Source organism: Colossoma macropomum, unplaced genomic scaffold (genome assembly GCF_904425465.1).
Source record: "Colossoma macropomum unplaced genomic scaffold, Colossoma_macropomum, whole genome shotgun sequence".
Lineage (NCBI taxonomy): Eukaryota > Metazoa > Chordata > Actinopteri > Characiformes > Serrasalmidae > Colossoma > Colossoma macropomum.
In genome coordinates this window covers 34,465,552-34,479,160 of record NW_023494786.1, presented here as the reverse complement: position 1 = coordinate 34,479,160, position 13,609 = coordinate 34,465,552, and the positions used below count along the sequence as shown (strand labels likewise).

The following is a 13,609-nucleotide window of genomic DNA, read 5'->3' as shown; positions in this document are numbered from 1 at the left end:
ATCGGTGCACCCCTGTCTGTCTGTCTGCCTGTCTGCCTGTCTGCCTGTCTGCCTGCCTGCCTGCCTGCCTGTCTGTCTGTCTGTCTGTGTCTGTCTGTTTTTCTATCTATCTTTCTGTCTGTCTTTCCATTTGACTATCTATCTGTCTGTCTGTCTGCATGTCTGCCTGCCTGCCTGCCTGTCTGTCTGTCTATCTATCTGTCCATCTGTCTGTCTATCTGTCTAGCTGTCTATCTAGCTATCTGCCCATCTGTCTGTCTGTTTTCTGTCTATCTTTCTGTCTGTCTTTCCCTCTGACTATCTGACTATGTCTGTCTGCATGTCTGCCTGCCTGCCTGCCTGTCTGTCTGTCTGTTTTTCTGTCTATCTTTCTGTCTGTCTTTCCATCTGACTATCTATCTGTCTGTCTTTTTGTCTGTCTGTCTATCTGTCTATCTGTCTAGCTGTCTATCTAGCTATCTGCCCATCTGTCTGTCTGTTTTCTGTCTATCTTTCTGTGTGTCTTTCCCTCTGACTATCTGACTATCTATGCCTGTCCGTCCGTCCGTGCATCCATCTATCCATCTGTCTGTCTGTCTGTCTGTCTGTCTGTATGTCTACCTGTCTATCTATCTGTCTGTCTGTCTGTCTATCTGTCTATCTATGTATCTATCTGTCTATCTATCTATCTATCTATCTATCTATCTATCTATCTATCTCTCTGTCTCTATGTCTGTCTGTCTGACTATCCGTCCGTCCGTCCATCTGTCTGTCTGTCTGTTTAGAGTCTGAACCTGACCTGAGCCTAACACAGTTCTGCTCTAACCTGACTGAACCACATTACCCTGTTTAGAGTCTGGAAGTGACCCGAGTGCGACAGAATTCTGTTTAAAACCGACCTGAACCGGTCAGTCATCACCCGCCTGAACCAGCACACCACACAGTCAAATACCTTCAGCTGTGGATTGTCACTGTGCTGGTTTGAACCTGCGCTGAATCATCACTGATACACCTGCTGAACAGAACAGTGTGTCATACAGAGGCCACAGAGTTCAGTGTGTCAGAGGTTACTGAATACTGAGTCTTTGGCCTAAAACTGCAGTTTAATCCTATTTGTTGTGTTGTGTAATGTTGTGTAGCACGGCGCTGCTTCCTTCAGCCTCATCGGTTTTGTAACCTTTCTGTCTTTTTTGTACATCTTTGCTCTCACACTACAATACCCAGCACGCATTAAACAAATCTTCCCTCCATGAGAAATGCAGATAAATCCAGACGTGATATTTTAAAGTTAGCTATCTGGCTTTCTTTTGCATGATCAAGCTAAATAAAGAGTCAGTAAGAGTCAAAAGGGGAAAATGAGGGGAAATTAGATCCTTTGCTTTAAAGCGATTCTTTGTCTGTATTAGTCCTGTGCAGGTGAAAGTGGTGTTATTTGCTGGTGAAAGTGCCGGTAGGTGCAGCTCACATTCCAGTCCTCTACATGATATGTAAATCACATTCCTTCTTCATGTAGGTTTTTAATTGGAGTGAAACTATTCTAAGTATCCAAATCTGGGCAGTAATGGATCAGACGCAGCAGTGCTGCTGGAGTGTTTAAACACTGTGTCCACTCACTGTCCACTCTATTAGACACTCCTACCTTGTCAGTCCACCTTGTAGATGTAAAGTCAGAGACGATAGCTCATCTGCTGCTGCACAGTTTGTGTTGGTCATCCTCTAGTCCTTCATCAGTGGTCACAGGACGCTGCCCACAGGACGCTGTTGGCTGGATATTTTTGGTTGGTGTTTAAAAACTCCAGCAGCACTGCTGTGTCTGATCCACTCAGACCAGCACAACACACGCTAACACACCACCACCACGTCTGTGTTACTGCAGTGCTGAGAATGATCCACCACACACACACACACACACACACATATATATATATATATATATATATATATATATATATATATATATATATATATATATACAGTTACCTATGAACATGCTTGAAAAGATGGTTCTTCATCGGTTCTTTAGTAAAGAAAATAATGGATCTATATAGAACCATGAACACTCAAAGCACCCTTTGCATGGTTAAATGGTTCTTTGCAGCATGGATGCGTTCTTCAGACTGATGGAGAATGTGCTGTAGATGGTTCTATATAGGACCTTGGTTCTATATAGAACCTTTTTGTTATAGCACCAGAAAGTGTTGTTCTGTTATTACAGGCTTGATTTTGTGACTATATCAGGACACTCTTTGGTGATATATAGAACCCTTTTCAAAAAGGTTCCGTATAGAACCATATACAGCACTCTGTAATCTGCAATGTGGAGAACGCTTTCACGATGCAAAGAACCCTTAAACCATGCAAAGGGTGCTTTGAGTGTTCATGGTTCTATATAGAACCTGTAGAACTTTTGAAGAGCCATCTCTTTTAGGTGTGTAGTGTAAGTAAAAACGGTACAATATAGAACCTGAAGCCTGAATAGTGTTAGAGATACCTGACCTGAACTGAGCTGGTCGTCTGATTGGCTGCGTTGTGTTGAGCGACAGGCCGTCGTGTGGGCGGGGCTTAATCACCCTGTGATTCTGGGTGTGATGACTTTACATGGCTCACTGCGTTTCTCCATTAGAGCCAGAGGACTCTCCTCTACCGCTCGGCTACTCCATCTCCTCTCATTCCTCATCCCCCTCTCCTCCTCTCCACCACTCCACCGCTCCCCCTCTCCTCCTTTTCACCACTCCACCGCTCCCCCTCTTTCCCTCTCCACCACTCCACCTCTCCCCCTCTCCCCCACTCCCCCTCTCCGCTGACAGACTGTCAGATCAGAGCTTTGACTGGAAAAGCTGCTATGGAGGAATTCAAAGCTGATTGTTTTCCAGTGTGTTGTTGTTGTTGTTGTTGTTGTTCTTGTTGTTCTTGTTGTTGTTGTTGTTGTTGTTGTTCTTGTTGTTGTTGTTGTTGTTGTTCTCTGGTTTTCGGATCACAGACTTTATGTTCTGTTTAAATGGAAAAGGTTCCTGTAACTGTGCAGACTGTGAAATATTGAGTGAATTCCTTTTTACACATACTGCTTAACCTGCACTATTAAAAAAAGATGGTTCTTCAAGGGTTCTTTAGTAAAGACAGTGGTTCTATATAGAACCATGAATGCTCAAAGAACCACTTGCATGATTAAATGGTTCTCTGTATGGTGAATTCTTGTTTCAGCTTGATGGAGAATGTGTTGTATATGGTTCTGGATAGAACCTTTTTAAAAATGGTTCTATATAGCACCAAAAAGGGTTCTGCTATTGTTACGAAGTCAAGCTTGAATACAATAGCAGAACCCGTTTTGGTGCTACATAGAACCATACATAACACGTTCTCCATCAGTCTGAAGAACCATTTCACCATGCAAAGAATCTTATAGGCATGTAATGGTTCTATACAGAACTCATGGTTACACTGCCTTTGCTAAAGAAACCTTGAAGAACCATTCTTCTCTTCTCTTCTCATCTGTTCTTATCTGTTCTCCTCTTCTCCTTTTCTCTTCTCTTTGCTTCTTTTCTCTCCTCTCCTCTTCTCTTCTCACTCCTTCTCTCCTCTCCTCTTCTCTTCTCACTCCTTCTCTCCTCTTCTCTTCTCTTCTCTTCTCTTCTCTTCTCTTACTAATGCACCTGTAACTATTATAGAGTTGTTATCTGTCATTAATAAGCTTGTAATAAGCTTGTTAAGCTGCTATTTATGTGGATCTTTTATTATGAAGTGTTACTCAGTAAACCTCTCCTGAATCTGGAATCCTGAGCCTTCGTGTCTGGTTCTTCGACGTTCTCAGGCCTGGCGGGGTTGCTAGGCTGCGTTAGCGGAGAGCCGTGCATGTTCCCGTCCTGCTGTGGGCTGATTTGGCTGCGTTGGTATGCAGAGGAGACGCGCCGTGATTATAAACACTGAGCTGAGTTCTTTACTGCCTCTTTATCCACTGACACTGTGAAGTGGGACTGGAACAGCTACAATGCTGAGAACAGACTGATTCTACTCTTCCTTTAGGAGCTTTAATTACAGCTTTTCCCCTCAGTTGGCAATGCTTTGTGGAAATTTAAATTTTGCTGAACGTTTCCTTTAAAGGGGAACTCCACCAATTTTTAAAATCTTTAAAATGTCTACATAAATAGTAGAAACCTCTCTTCTCATCTGTTCTCTTCTCTTCTGTTCTCTTCTCTTCCCCGTTTCTCTCTTCTCTTCTCTTCTCTTCTCTTCTCTTCTCTTCTCTTCCCAGTTTCTCTCTTCTCTTCTCTTCTCTTCTCTTCTCTTCCCAGTTTCTCTCTTCTCTTCTCTTCTCTTCTCTTCTCTTCTCTTCTCTTCTCTTGCCCGTTTCTCTCTTTTCTTCTCTTCTGTTCTCTTCTCTTCCCAGTTTCTCTCTTCTCTTCTCTTCTCTTCTCTTCTCTTCTCTTCTCTTGCCCGTTTCTCTCTTTTCTTCTCTTCTGTTCTCTTCTCTTCCCAGTTTCTCTCTTCTCTTCTCTTCTCTTCTCTTCCCCGTTTCTCTCTTCTCTTCTCTTCTCTTCCCAGTTTCTCTCTTCTCTTCTCTTCTCTTCTCTTCTCTTCTCTTCTCTTCCCCGTTTCTCTCTTCTCTTCGCTTCTCTTCTCTTCTCTTCTCTTCTCTTCTCTTCTCTTCTCTTCCCCGTTTCTCTCTTCTCTTCGCTTCTCTTCTCATTTCTTTTCTTCTCTTCTCTTCTCTTCTCTTCTAACTCTCATAGTTGAGGGATACATGCAGCTCAGTGTGAGACAAAAAAAAAAGTAATATTCACATTTTTCCACTATTTTCCATCATCAACATTCCATATAAACTCAGAAGACTCGTGTAGGTTCACTGGTGGTTCTGGATAGTAAATAAAATGTCTATATTTGTGTTGTAGTCATGGCGACCCCTGGTTCCTATCACCACCACTGTAAAGACATCTGAACCATTTCACACCAAACTGCTCTGAATCACTCTTAACCACTGAACTATGGAGGAATTTTGAGACATTCGAGGGATTCCCATCTAATTTCCCTGTAGTTGTTGTGGAAAGTTGCAAAGTGAGTGAGTGTGGGAGCAGTGGAAAGAGGGTGGCACCGCTGACAGGGTGTGATGATGATGGTGTGGTGAGGCGTGCAGTGATGCTTTGTGTTAATCCAGGTAAAATCTTGACAGGTCGCTTAAGGACGGAAACCGGTTCTGGTTTTGGAATATAGGATAACCCTCATCAGGGTGGAGCTCATGACCCAGTTTTCTCTCTCTCTCTCTCTCTCTCTCTCTCTCTCTCTCTCTCTCTCTCTCTCTCTCTCTCTATCTATCTCTATCTCGCTGTTATTTGTATCCTATATAAATACATATTTATATGTGTTTGTTAAAGTGTTATAACATGTCTGTGTCCTGTTTTAGATGATTTAGAAGATATTTACTCCCTTGCTACTTTGGGATGCATGACCTTCAATGCTTAGTCAATCAGTATTAAATGGTTATTGTATAATTAATTATATATATTTTTAAACACTAATAACCACTAATTGGACCCCCCGTTACAACTTAATAATGTGTTTATAAAGATGTAACATGGCATTTACACTTAAATATAATACATTAATGACACTTTTATGAAGTATTTACTGTGCTTTAATTATTGGTATGTCACTAAGAAACGAGTTAATGACTCAAATACTATATACTATAATAGCACTTATTAAATCATAGCACTTGTCAATGCACAGATAACAGTTCTGTCACCATTGACCATCGTTAACAGACTATCAGATAGAGGCCTGTGATTATAGCGCTACTAGGAGCGGGTATATATGGCAAAAATATTATTTCACAATACTTGTTGTTTTGTTTTTCTGAGATTTAATGAGTTGGAACAGACAAAATAGAACCTGTCATGTCACATATAATAATAATAAACCTACAACTACAGTGATTTTATTCAGTGTTTTATGAAGTGACTGCACTAAATCTGATTAAACAGGATTAATGATGCTCACTTTGTAATGAAACATGTATTTAGTCAGTGTTTTATAAGTACTGAGAATATTTACTATATATATATATATATATATACACACACACACACACACATATATATATGTCGCTGCTGTTGGAACAATACCTTCAATGGTAACTTTACAAGTGAAGGAAAAAACATACTCTACTTTTAATGTAAGTCAATGGAACCAGATTTTTTTCCAAGTCATTTTGGGCCGTTTTTTTGGTAATATATAGTAATTTATATATATATAAATATGCAGTTTTGTTCTGGCTGTTGATATATAAATGAGCTCTACTCTGATTGGCTGTGCCTCATCCAAAAAGCAGTCCAGGCTAAAACACTCCTTATAACTAACTAAACTACAGCCTGAACATACTTACAATATATTTAGATGTGTTGGGTTTTGTGACTTCACAGTAACAATGAATTCAAAGTGGGCGGTTTGATCCCCGTATATGGACCCGAATGTAAACAGTTCATACTGAAACTGAGACTGTGTTTACTTACCACATTAGGGCTAATGGTTTTTCTGAAAGTGTAATTTTCAGATCCCAAAAACTGCTATTTTAATTATTGTCTATACATTTTTTTACATTTGGATATTAAACTCAATAACACAGAGCTGATTAGCTGCCTGTAGATGATTTAAACCAATCAAAAGCAACCAAATACCCACGTGTTGTGACATCACAACCACAACAGTGCGGCCTGGGTTCGAGCCTCAAGCCAGAAAAAGTGGATATGCTGGTCTTCTTGGCCATAATAACAGGCCTGGGCCTCAACTTAAAGAAGAGAGTCACAGTTTAAATCACAGTGACAGAAAATTGCAGTTAGATGTTCCCCCTAATGGCTCTGGTCAACATCAGACTCTTCCATTTCAGAAAGGCGGGGTGTGCTTTAGCATGGTACGGGCCGTTTAGCGTCACTTTAAAGACACTTCATCTCCAGGCCCGTAAAGTGGTGGAGGTCAGGAGGTCAGGGCTGTGTGAGATGGAGTGAACTCAGGGGTGGAGGAATGATAATAGAGTCAGTTTGGTCTTATCTATAACAAACACCTGCCGCCCTGGGCTGCTGGGGCTCTGAGCAGCTGAACATGCTTTATGGGCTCCAGAGGAGAAACTCACAGTGAAGCCCTGCAGCTCCGCTCAGCGCCGGTGCTGCTGGACCTCCCTGATAAATTCAGTATGTCATACTTTCTGAATATATCACTGTGTTTAGATTCCAGATGATATTGAATCTTTGCATTAATAGAGGTTCTCTCTCTCTCTCTCTCTCTCTCTCTCTCTCTGTCTTGCTGTCTTTCTCTGTTTTTTTCTATCTCTCTCTTTTCTCGCTGCTGTTGGATTAAAACCTTGTATCTCCAAAATTATGACTTTACAGAAGAAGGAAAGAAACGTTTACTTTTAATGTAAGTCAATGGAACCGGAGTTTTTTCCAGGTAAATTCTTTTGTTCCCTTCTTCCTGAGATTTAAACCCAATGTAAAGAGCAGCATTATGATAAAAACTGAAAAATGAGAAAAATGGAGATCCGAGTTTTTGTTCTGACAGCAGTATGTGGGGCAGTCGTGGGCTGGAGTTTAGGGAACCATCCCTGTGACCGGAAGGTCGCCGGTTTGATCCCCTGAGCTGACAGTACGTGACTGAAGTGCCCTTGAGCAAGACACCTAACCCCCAACTGCTCCCCGGGTGCTGTGGATAGGGCTGCCCACTGCTCTGGTTAAGTGTGCTCACTGCCCCCTAGTGTGTGTGTTCACTAGTGTGTATGTGGTGTTTCACTGCATGGAGGGGTCAAAATGCGGAGGTGAAATTTCCCTATTGTGGGATTAATAAGAGTCACTTAATCTAATCTTAATCTAATATGTATGTATGTGTATGTATGTATATACATGCACATACATATTAGATTTCATGTTGCCTCTCTACTTTCCTTATGCGAATGGATTATCTAATGTCTAATATTCTGTTTAATATCGCTGATACCTCGCTAAGATGCGCCTGGATCTGATCGTCCCTCCGAAAAATTTCCTTAGGGTGGACCTGCACTTTAGACTGCTGCTGAGGATTTGCGGGTTTAGCACTTCTGAAATTCTCCTGCGTTTAAGGGGTTTATGTTCTGATCCAAGCGCAGTTCGTCTGATCTGTAAGTAAGAGCCGTGTACTGAGGGATCAGCCACACCGTAAATCTCCATGTGACCAGTAGGAGAAAGGAGATGATCCTGGGTTAGCAACCTGCTAATGCCGGCGCAGGGGCTGGATTAAACACGATTCACGATTCAGTGCTGTGAAACCTGCAGTTACAATAAAACACTAAAAGACCATTAAATTACAGTAAATAACAGCTAAATAATTCCAAAACTCCACACTCACCTGCACCACAGGACTACTGTGATTCTGCTGTACACTTAAATTTCAATGAAATACAATAACTGTAAAAGTAATGCAGCTCAAAAGGTGGTAATTTACTGTAAATTTACATGTGAAAAAAAGTAAAATTTTAATAGACTTTATAAATACTGTAATTTATCAATGCACATATTTATCTGTGTAAAGTTTATTTACACAGCACCTTTCATACACTGCAGTCATTCAAAGAGCTTTTACAAGCGAAAAAATACAAAGATAATTCAATAAAAAATGTAGAAAAAAAGATTAAAATGATGGATTTTAGAAGAAATGAATCACTAAATTAAAAAAAATCAAATTAAAAACTTTATTATAATAATTTATTCATGTTTTTGATTGTATATGCACAGAATAACAAAATAAAACATTTTTAAAATGCAAAAACACGTTTTACAGACATTTTAATGTATAATTTGCACAAACAAGGCCAAAAACTCAAATCTGGCAAAAAATAAACAATAATGAACAAAGAAAATCCTCTTTAAAATGGCAAAACCTAAATCATCAGAATAAAACCACTTCAAATGCTTTATATTTAAATGTTTAGGTCTTTTCAACTGATATATTCCACAATGCTCTGTGGTCCATCAACATCGATCACACAGTACTGCACTGTGTTACTTACACATTCATTTTTTTCACTGTACAATGATGAATACAGCATTTTTACTGTGTTAGAAATTGTGAACTCCTGGCAGTGTAACATGTTTTTCTTGTTTTTTATTCACAAAAACAGTGAATTGAAATTTTCCCCACTTATTTTCCATATATGTGCCTTATGGAAACTGAACAGCACATTTTGAAACTTTCACAATGTTTACATACTGCAGCAAACTATTTTATTTAAAAAAAAGCAAACAAATGAGTTTTCCCATGATACGGGCCCTTTAACGTACAGAAGGGCCTCGTTGTTTAATGATACGGCCCTTTAACGTACAGAAGGGCCTCGTTGTTCAATGATTTGGGCCCTTTAACGTACAGAAGGGCCTCGTTGTTTAATGATACGGCCCTTTAACGTACAGAAGGGCCTCGTTGTTTAATGATACGGGCCCTTTAACGTACAGAAGGGCCTCGTTGTTTAATGATACGGCCCTTTAACGTACAGAAGGGCCTCGTTGTTCAATGATTTGGGCCCTTTAACGTACAGAAGGGCCTCGTTGTTTAATGATACGGGCCCTTTAACGTACAGAAGGGCCTCGTTGTTTAATGATACGGGCCCTTTAACGTACAGAAGGGCCTCGTTGTTTAATGATACGGGCCCTTTAACGTACAGAAGGGCCTCGTTGTTTAATGATACGGCCCTTTAACGTACAGAAGGGCCTCGTGTTCAATGATTTGGGCCCTTTAACGTACAGAAGGGCCTCGTTGTTTAATGATACGGCCCTTTAACGTACAGAAGGGCCTCGTTGTTCAATGATTTGGGCCCTTTAACGTACAGAAGGGCCTCGTTGTTTAATGATACGGGCCCTTTAACGTACAGAAGGGCCTCGTTGTTTAATGATACGGCCCTTTAACGTACAGAAGGGCCTCGTTGTTTAATGATACGGGCCCTTTAACGTACAGAAGGGCCTCGTTGTTTAATGATACGGCCCTTTAACGTACAGAAGGGCCTCGTTGTTTAATGATACGGGCCCTTTAACGTACAGAAGGGCCTCATTGTTTAATGATACGGGCCCTTTAACGTACAGAAGGACCTCATTGTTTAATGATACGGGCCCTTTAACGTACAGAAGGGCCTCGTTGTTCGATGATTTGGGCCCTTTAACGTACAGAAGGGCCTCGTTGTTTAATGATACGGGCCCTTTAACGTACAGAAGGACCTCATTGTTTTCTCAGTGTGACAGAAATAGTTTTAGTTGTACCTGTTTTTACTGACGTACCTGTTTTTACTGGTGTACCTGTTTTTACTGACGTACCTGTGCAGTTAAGTGAGAGCTGATGGAGTTTTTTGACAGCAGGAATTAGCACTGGGCTGGTTTCGCTGGATGTTTGGCTCTGAGAGGCGTATTCAGGAGAACCGTGCACTTCTGAGGAACCGTGTTGTTATGCTGGTTAAACACGCCGCTGTGAAAGACTTCGCCAGCGGTCACTGTGCGTGCAGCGCTGCATTAGAAAGTGAAATGTGTTCTGGCTAAGAGGAAGTGGACGTTATTAAACATCACCTGCCCGTCTGTAGACGCTGATTAAGCTGATCAGGCGGCGAATGATTAATAGGTCTGGTTATGCCGGGTTAGTCACCGTCCTGTGGTTTCCCTCATGCTTATTCCTCTGTTTCTCTTCTTCTCTCTGCAGGGTCGACATGTTAGAACAGGTCAGCTGGCTGCCATTAAGTGTATGAACGTGACCGGGGTAAGATACTGTTCTCCCTCAGCCTCATCAATGTCCAGAACCTTCACCCACACACAGGAGCAGCTCACCTCCAGCTGACCTCCACTGCCCACATATCAGTTTATACAGATCAGTCCACCCACTTTATATACGCCACACATTACTATTAATATTATTATTATTAGAAGTGGTAGTGGTAGTGTCTGATATGAATTATTCAGTATTTACTGTTAATTATTCAGTATCTACTATGAATTATTCAGTATTCGTATTAGTATGTACAGAATTTGCTATGAGTTATGAGAATTCTTATAATTTTTAATAATATTCTAATTAAAATATTAGATCATATATATATATATGCTTATCTGTGGCTTTTAACCCAGGGAAAATGATTAGAACAGTTAACCGTCCTCTCCATATTCACACAGTCATACAGTCAGTTCTTATGGCGTCACTGCTGAGCTGTTTGTGTGTGAAATGACGGACGGCTGCTGTTCTGCTGACTCCTGGACACTCACCCTCAGCTGAGTGGACACACACTTAACCCACAGCTGTTCTTCCATACGTCTGCCCACACGCATTTCCCCTCATTCGCTGGTTAAATGGTCATGTGGTGATTCAGACTGACCCACTGACCTGTTTTTATCCCCAGCTCTGATGACTCTTCACCATCACAACACACACCCTCATCTGACTCACACTCTCTTCGCTATCGTCAGAATCAGGCTTTATTGGACAAAAACGTGTCTGTATGTTCAAGTAATTTGACTTAATTAAAAGCGGTAATTTAGAGAGAAATGAAAAAAGATTATTTGTTAGCTTTTTGCTGATGTTTTGTTTGGTGTTAGGTCTCAAAATTTAGTATTCTGATATTGTGAGAGCCTTTATGTGACTCACTGTTATCTATAAACATGGATTAATGTACGTTAGTATAGCTAAAAACACCAGCAGCCGTCCTGAAACCTGAATTTTGCCTCCCTGAGCTCTTTACTTTCTGCTTTCTGCAAAATCAACTCTCCTAAAAAAAGTTAAGGCCTTACGGGTTCATTAAAAAAAAAAGCTCTATATAGAACCATAAACACTCAAAGAACCCTTTGCATGCTTAAAGGGTTTGCAGCATGGTGAAAGCATTCTTCAGAGTGATGGAGAAAGTAGAACCTTTTTTAAAATGGTTCTTCTGAGTGATGGAGAATGTGATATATGGTATATGGTTCTGTTTAGCATCAAAAGGGTTCTACTGTTGTTACGATGTCAAGCTTGTTACAATAGAAAAAGCCTTTTGGGTGCTTTTTAGAACCCGTTTCAAAAAGGTTCTATGTAGAACGATCTGTAGCACATTCATGCACATTCTCCGTCAAGCTGAGGAACCATTTTTCCATACAAAGAACCCTTTAATCATGCGAAAGTTTCTTTTGGTGGTTCATGATTCTATATAGAACCATTTTGAAACTATGTTGATCACTCTTGAGAGTGATGGAGAAGGTGTTGCATATGGTTCTATAGAGCACCAAAAAGGGTTCTACTGTTGTTACGATGTCAAGAACGCTTTTCAAAAAGGCTCTATATAGAACCATCTGTAACACATTCATGCACATTCTCCATCATTCTGAGGGACCATTTCACCATGCAAAGAACCCTTTAACCGGCTCCACAGTGCTGTATGTTAGACGCTAATTGGCGGTTATATTTTGCAGGACTATTGCTTTAAAGTCAATTAATTAATTAATTAATTAATTAACTAATGCACTCCACTCTTTCCCTGCGTCAGGATGAAGAGGATGAGATTAAAGCGGAGATAAACATGCTGAGGAAATATTCACACCATCGCAACATCGCCACCTACTACGGAGCGTTCGTCAAGAAAAACCCGCCCGGCGTGGGCGACCAGCTGTGGGTGAGTGAGGACACACCAGAGCTCTGCTGCTCTTACAGAAGATGGGTCTTCAAGGGTTCTTCAGTAAGGACAGAGGTTCTATATAGAACCATGAACGCTCAAAGAACCATTTGCATGCTTAAATGGCTCTTGAGATTGATGGTGAATACGTTGCAAATTCTATGTAGCACCAAAAAAGGTTCTGCTACTGTTATGATGTCAGGCAGCGTCACCCTTTTTGACGCTATATAGAACTAATTTCAAAAAGGTTCTACATAGAGGCATATACAACACATTCTCCAACAGACTGAAGAACCGTTTCTCCATGCAGAACCTTCTAAGCATGCATATGATTTATTTGAGTGTTCACAGTTCTATATAGAACCATTCCCTTTACTAAAGAACCCTTGAAGAACATTTTTTAAGAGCATAGTTGACCCGTCCGATATCCAGCTCAGGTTTGTTTTCTAATGAGTGATTATTTTATTTAGTAGATTTGTTTTAATGAGATTAGTCCAGCGGTCGGCAACATGCGGCTCTTCTGCTGTCCTGTTGTGGCTCCACAGCTGAATCAGATTTGTAGGTAAAAATAAAATAATCCTCCTTTACAGTAAAATAAAGCTCTGCTGATCGTTCAACACAGTTTAACAATAAATGATCTTAAACTCTGGAGTTAATGTAGAACTGCTGATTCACCCTTTAACCCTGAAGATCAGCGCAGACTGCTGGTCACCATAGCAACACAGACGACAATCTCGCCTAGCTAGCAGCTAACGAAACGGCAGAGAGAGAGATTTAAGATAAACATCGATAATTTAGCGATGAACGGACTTATTTGTGTTTATAATCACTCCAGCTGGTTTCCTGATACGTTTAATCTGCAACAAGAAACTGAAACATTAAAAAGTCACTGAAGAGGCTGAAGTTGCTTCTCGTTCACCAGCGTCTTGTTCATTTTTTCCCTTTCCACCTGAAATGGTGCAGCAGTTACATTCATTTAAGGTGGAAAGGGAGAATTTGAACAAG

General features: G+C 40.7%; 1 protein-coding gene across 2 annotated transcripts in view; it reads left to right on the top strand.

The window, feature by feature from the left end:
- The window catches only part of tnika (TRAF2 and NCK interacting kinase a), a 101,000-nt gene that overhangs the window by 38,713 nt on the left and 48,678 nt on the right, over positions 1-13,609 (top strand). For both annotated transcript variants that reach the window (XM_036565422.1, XM_036565423.1), the window contains exons 3-4: positions 10,672-10,728; positions 12,479-12,604. In XM_036565422.1, coding sequence (XP_036421315.1) covers positions 10,672-10,728; positions 12,479-12,604 — 183 coding nt within the window. The remainder of the gene's footprint in view (positions 1-10,671; positions 10,729-12,478; positions 12,605-13,609) is intronic.